General features: G+C 45.6%; 1 protein-coding gene across 1 annotated transcript in view; it reads left to right on the forward strand.

The window, feature by feature from the left end:
* LOC115146537 (legumain-like) overlaps positions 1-1606 on the forward strand; it is a 47360-nt gene extending 45754 nt beyond the window's left edge. Inside the window, exons 13-14 of the mRNA XM_065004399.1 lie at positions 318-385; positions 661-1606. Coding sequence (XP_064860471.1) covers positions 318-385; positions 661-712 — 120 coding nt within the window. The 3' untranslated portion in view covers positions 713-1606. The remainder of the gene's footprint in view (positions 1-317; positions 386-660) is intronic.
* Positions 1607-6000: the final 4394 nt, after the last annotated feature.

A 6000-nucleotide genomic window follows, 5' to 3' on the forward strand; every position in this document is an offset into this window, starting at 1 on the left:
CCCAGCCCCAAGGTCTCCCCAGCTCTGACCCAGCCCCAAGGTCTCCCCAGCTCTGACCCAGCCCCAAGGTCTCCCCAGCTCTGACCCAGCCCCAAGATCTCCCCAGCTCTGACCCAGGCCTCCCCAGCTCTGACCCAGGCCTCCCCAGCTCTGACCCAGGCCTCCCCAGCTCTGACCCAGGCCTCCCCAGCTCTGACCCAGGCCTCCCCAGCTCTGACCCAGGTCTCCCCAGCTTTGACCCAGTTGTCATTGTTGTGTTTTTAAGTTAGATCAGAGTACAGTATGTGGAAGTTGTGGCGTGTGTTCTTGTGTTGCAGCATGAGTATTATCTGCGGGACCTGTACGCGTTGTTCAACCTGTGTGTGTCAAGATATGAAACAGATCGGTACTGTATCCATCTCATACCTCCCTCTTTTTATACCTCCCCACAAGGGTTTAGATCAATTCAATTTCTATCCGCATTGAAGATAATTGGAAGTGACCCCAACCTTGCGTTCCACTATCCATGTCAATTCAAGCTTTTCAATGAAGACAAGTTTCACTAATGCACGATTTGACCAACAAAAACAAAAACAAAAATGATTTTGTTCAAGGTTTATTTCATTTCCAGTGAGCTGCTTCCATGGTCTAATAATGTTATTTTTTTGTCTCCCTCCTCAGTATCCGGATGACAATAGAGAAAGTGTGTCTAGTTGCAGAGACAAACCTCTAATCGGGTTGCTGTGTCTGCAGACAGAGGGGTCTGAGAAGACAAGTCTTGTCTTTTCACTGACAAGGAATAAAGTTTGAATCTTTTTATTTTTTAATCACTACTCTCTTCTAATCATAGCTTTGATTTCAAACTAGGTTTTTCCCCTCCGGTTTTAATGAGACCTTTTTTTTAAAGATGTGTTTTTTTATGATGAATTTCACTATATCCCTGTGAGAGTTTGTTTTGTTTTTGATGAGAAGAATGTTTTTCTTTTTTTTTTTTTTACTGCTCTGATTTCTATGAACACTAATGAGAGGAGATCAGGAGCCAGTTTGCCCACTTGGTTGTCAGCTCTGCTCTGCTGGTAGCTCTGCTCTGCTGGTAGCTCTGCTGCAGTAGGGTGAAGTTCACCTAGTTTCTGATCTTAATGTCAGTTCTGCCTCCCCCCTAATGGTTAAGTTTAAAGACTTGTAGAAGGGGAAGCAGATCCTAGAAGGGACTTCACCCCTGAGCGAGACTGACCTGGAGGTTGAATCCTACAGCATCACATGATCTGCAAGATAACCCAATCTCCTGTTGTTAAAGGATCAGGCTATGTTGACGTTGTCACACGGATTTTGAAATATAACCTGGACAGTCTAAAACAGCTGTGGACTAGTCATTGCTCTCGCCGTCAGTACCTTCTATATCTAGTCAAGGTTTAGTTAAGATATTGCCCGAGTCAGATAATTGTTATCATATTAGGATTGTTTGAGTTAAACGATACAGCTGCTGTACCTGGTTTTGCTGAGGATAGGTACAACAGACACAATGCTCTTTTTAAAAAGGTTAAGTTTCTGAATGGTCGTCTAGGAGGCGGTGGAAGGAATTGAGGAGCGGACTGCAGCAATTGTGTAAATAAAACCTCTGTTCAGACATGTTTTTGTATTGCCTTCAATGTACAACCAATTACACACACCCATTTTGAAGTGGAGACTGGTTTGCTCAATGGTTGCCATGACATTCTTAATAGGAATGTTTTTTTTAAAACCAGGTAAGTAGTCATTTACAGCAACAACCTGGGGAATAGTTACAGAGGAGAGGAATGAGCCAATTGTAAACTGGGGATGATTAGGTGCCCATATGAGGGACAGCTTAGGAATTTAGCCAGGACACCAGGGTTAACACCCCTACTGACAATAAGTGCCATGAGATCTTTAATGACCTCAGAGTCAGGACACCCGTTTAACATCCCATCTGAAAGACTGCACCCTACACAGGGCAATGTCCCCAATCACTGCCCTGGGGTATTGGAATATATTTTAGACCAGAGGAAAGAGTGCCTCCTACTGGCCTTCCAACACCACTTCCAGCAGCATCTGGTCTCCCATTCAGGGACTGACCAGGACCAACCCTGCTTAGATTCAGAAGCAACCCAGTGTAACCGGTGCTATATTGTAGCTCTACGTTGTTTGTGGTTGATTGAGACTATAGACGTGGACTATGGAGATCAGGTAATTTAAATTAAGCAGAACTGACTCTCTGCATTGCATCCAAAAGGAAATAAAACATTTGTAGAGCCACATTATGTTCTGAGAATCGTCGCCTCTTTCTCTCTCAGTGGATCAAAATGATTTTCAATTATACAAAAAATTAATACAGTCTCCTTATTATACGTAGATAAAACCTGCATCCAAAAGGAAATAAAACATTTGTAGAACACACACACTGATTTGTTTAGTTAAATAAAGGTTAAATAGCAGCATGGCACTAGTTAAAACTTGTAAAATAAAGTTATGTTTATTTTGATATTGGTCATCTGGATGCCATCGTAACATGCCAATTAGGGAACGTAACGGTTACGAATGACCAGTACAACGTTTATTTAAAAAAATGTATTTCACCTTTATTTAACCAGGTAGGCTAGTTGAGAACAAGTTCTCATTTGCAACTGCGACCTGGCCAAGATAAAGCATAGCAGTGTGAACAGACAACACAGAGTTACACATGGAGTAAACAATTAACAAGTCAATAACACAGTAGAAAAAAAATGGGCAGTCTATATACAATGTGTGCAAAAGGCATGAGGAGGTAGGCGAATAATTACAATTTTGCAGATTAACACTGGAGTGATAAATGATCAGATGGTCATGTACAGGTAGAGATATTGGTGTGCAAAAGAGCAGAAAAGTAAATAAATAAAAACAGTATGGGGATGAGGTAGGTGAAAATGGGTGGGCTATTTACCAATAGACTATGTACAGCTGCAGCGATCGGTTAGCTGCTCAGATAGCTGATGTTTGAAGTTGGTGAGGGAGATAAAAGTCTCCAACTTCAGCGATTTTTGCAGTTCGTTCCAGTCACAGGCAGCAGAGTACTGGAACGAAAGGCGGCCAAATGAGGTGTTGGCTTTAGGGATGATCAGTGAGATACACCTGCTGGAGCGCGTGCTACGGATGGGTGTTGCCATCGTGACCAGTGAACTGAGATAAGGCGGAGCTTTGCCTAGCATGGACTTGTAGATGACCTGGAGCCAGTGGGTCTGGCGACGAATATGTAGCGAGGGCCAGCCGACTAGAGCATACAAGTCGCAGTGGTGGGTGGTATAAGGTGCTTTAGTGACAAAACGGATGGCACTGTGATAGATGTGGGAGAAATGATATACATGATTTGATAACAAAAGAGAAAGGTACACTTATGGGTTCATTCCCTGTTCTGGTAAAATGCATTTTCTATTGTATAGGGCAGGAAGCAGTTAAAGGCCATGGGGGTAGGGGACACTAAAAATGCAGACACATAGACGCTTAGGCCAGCTAGACATACAAAGATTAGAGGTTGTCTAAGGACGGGGTCAGCCAAATGACCAACTGATGGATTACAGATATCAGTCACATCACAGGGGAGACACAAGTCTGTTTAATCTTAGACAACCATATGGAGAGAAGGCGACCAGGGCAACTGAACACACTAAAAACTAGAGTTAAAGGACACATGGGGTTAATTACAGGGTCTGAGCACAGGCCACAGGAAGGGGGGATGTATATTATCTTTAGGTCAAAGGAAGGGTCTTGTCATCATATAATCTGGCCGAAAGCAGATGTGGGCGTTACTGGGCTGAACAAGCAGGACGTAAAGATTGGGATATAACTGTATTTGCATTGGGGGATGAACTGATGATGTATGTGTGAATATAAAAGGAAGAGTGAGAGCTCTGGAAAGGGGTGTGTTCCGCGGATCGCTCCGGCTTATGATACTGGTGTATTAAAAGTCTATATTGATTTTCACAAAGTTCTTGGTCGTGTCATAATTGAACCGATTGGCCACTACATAGACTGCATCCAGTTTGCTGAGTAGAGTGCTGGAAGCCATTTTGTAGATGACATCGCCGAAGTCGAGGATCGGTAGGATAGTCCGTTTTACTAGGGTAAGCTTGGCGGCGTGAGTGAAGGAGGCTTTGTTGCGGAATAGAAAGCCGACTCTTGATTTGATTTTCGATTGGAGATGTTTGTTATGAGTCTGGAAGGAGAGTTTGCAGTCTAGCCAGACACCTATGTACTTATAGATGTCCACATATTCAAGGTCGGAACCATCCAGGGTGGTGATGCTAGTCGGGCATGCGGGTGCAGGCAGCGATCGGTTGAAAAGCATGCATTTGGTTTTACTAGCGTTTAAGAGCAGTTGGAGGCCACGGAAGGAGTGTTGTATGGCATTGAAGCTCGTTTGGAGGTTAGATAGCACAGTGTCCAATGACGGGCCGAAAGTATATAGAAAGGTGTCGTCTGCGTAGAGGTGGATCAGGGAATCGCCCGCAGCAAGAGCAACATCATTGATATATACAGAGAAAAGAGTCGGCCCGAGAATTGAACCCTGTGGCACCCCCATAGACTGCCAGAGGACCGGACAGCATGCCCTCCAATTTGACACACTGAACTCTGTCTGCAAAGTAATTGGTGAACCAGGCAAGGCAGTCATCCGAAAAACCGAGGCTACTGAGTCTGCCGATAAGAATATGGTGATTGACAGAGTCGAAAGCCTTGGCAAGGTCGATGAAGACGGCTGCACAGTGCTGTCTTTTATCGATGGCGGTTATGATATCGTTTAGTACCTTGAGTGTGGCTGAGGTGCACCCGTGACCGGCTCGGAAACCAGATTGCACAGCAGAGAAGGTACGGTGGGATTCGAGATGGTCAGTGACCTGTTTGTTGACTTGGCTTTCGAAGACCTTAGATAGGCAGGGCAGGATGGATATAGGTCTGTAACAGTTTGGGTCCAGAGTGTCTCCCCCTTTGAAGAGGGGGATGACTGCGGCAGCTTTCCAATCCTTGGCGATCTCAGACGATAAAGAGAGGTTGAACAGGCTGGTAATAGGGGTTGCGACAATGGCGGCGGATAGTTTCAGAAATAGAGGGTCCAGATTGTCAAGCCCAGCTGATTTGTACGGGTCCAGGTTTTGCAGCTCTTTCAGAACATCTGCTATCTGGATTTGGGTAAAGGAGAACCTGGAGAGGCTTGGGCGAGGAGCTGCGGGGGGGCGGAGCTGTTGGCCGAGGTTGGAGTAGCCAGGCGGAAGGCATGGCCAGCCGTTGAGAAATGCTTATTGAAGTTTTCGATAATCATGGATTTATCGGTGGTGACCGTGTTACCTAGCCTCAGTGCAGTGGGCAGCTGGGAGGAGGTGCTCTTGTTCTCCATGGACTTCAGTGTCCCAGAACTTTTTGGAGTTGGAGCTACAGGATGCAAACTTCTGCCTGAAGAAGCTGGCCTTAGCTTTCCTGACTGACTGCGTGTATTGGTTCCTGACTTCCCTGAACAGTTGCATATCACTGGGACTATTCGATGCTATTGCAGTCCGCCACAGGATGTTTTTGTGCTGGTCGAGGGCAGTCAGGTCTGGAGTGAACCAAGGGCTGTATCTGTTCTTAGTTCTGCATTTTTTGAACGGAGCATGCTTATCTAAAATGGTGAGGAAGTTACTTTCAAAGAATGACCAGGCATCCTCAACTGACGGGATGAGGTCAATGTCCTTCCAGGATACCCGGGCCAGGTCGATTAGAAAGGCCTGCTCACAGAAGTGTTTTAGGGAGCGTTTGACAGTGATGAGGGGTGGTCGTTTGACTGCGGCTCCATGGCGGATACAGGCAATGAGGCAGTGATCGCTGAGATCCTGGTTGAAGACAGCGGAGGTGTATTTGGAGGGCCAGTTGGTCAGGATGACGTCTATGAGGGTGCCCTTGTTTACAGAGTTAGGGTTGTACCTGGTGGGTTCCTTGATGATTTGTGTGAGATTGAGGGCATCTAGCTTAGATTGTAGGACTGCCGGGGTGTTAAGC

Source organism: Oncorhynchus nerka, linkage group LG18, assembly GCF_034236695.1.
Source record: "Oncorhynchus nerka isolate Pitt River linkage group LG18, Oner_Uvic_2.0, whole genome shotgun sequence".
NCBI classification, from domain to species: Eukaryota; Metazoa; Chordata; class Actinopteri; order Salmoniformes; family Salmonidae; genus Oncorhynchus; species Oncorhynchus nerka.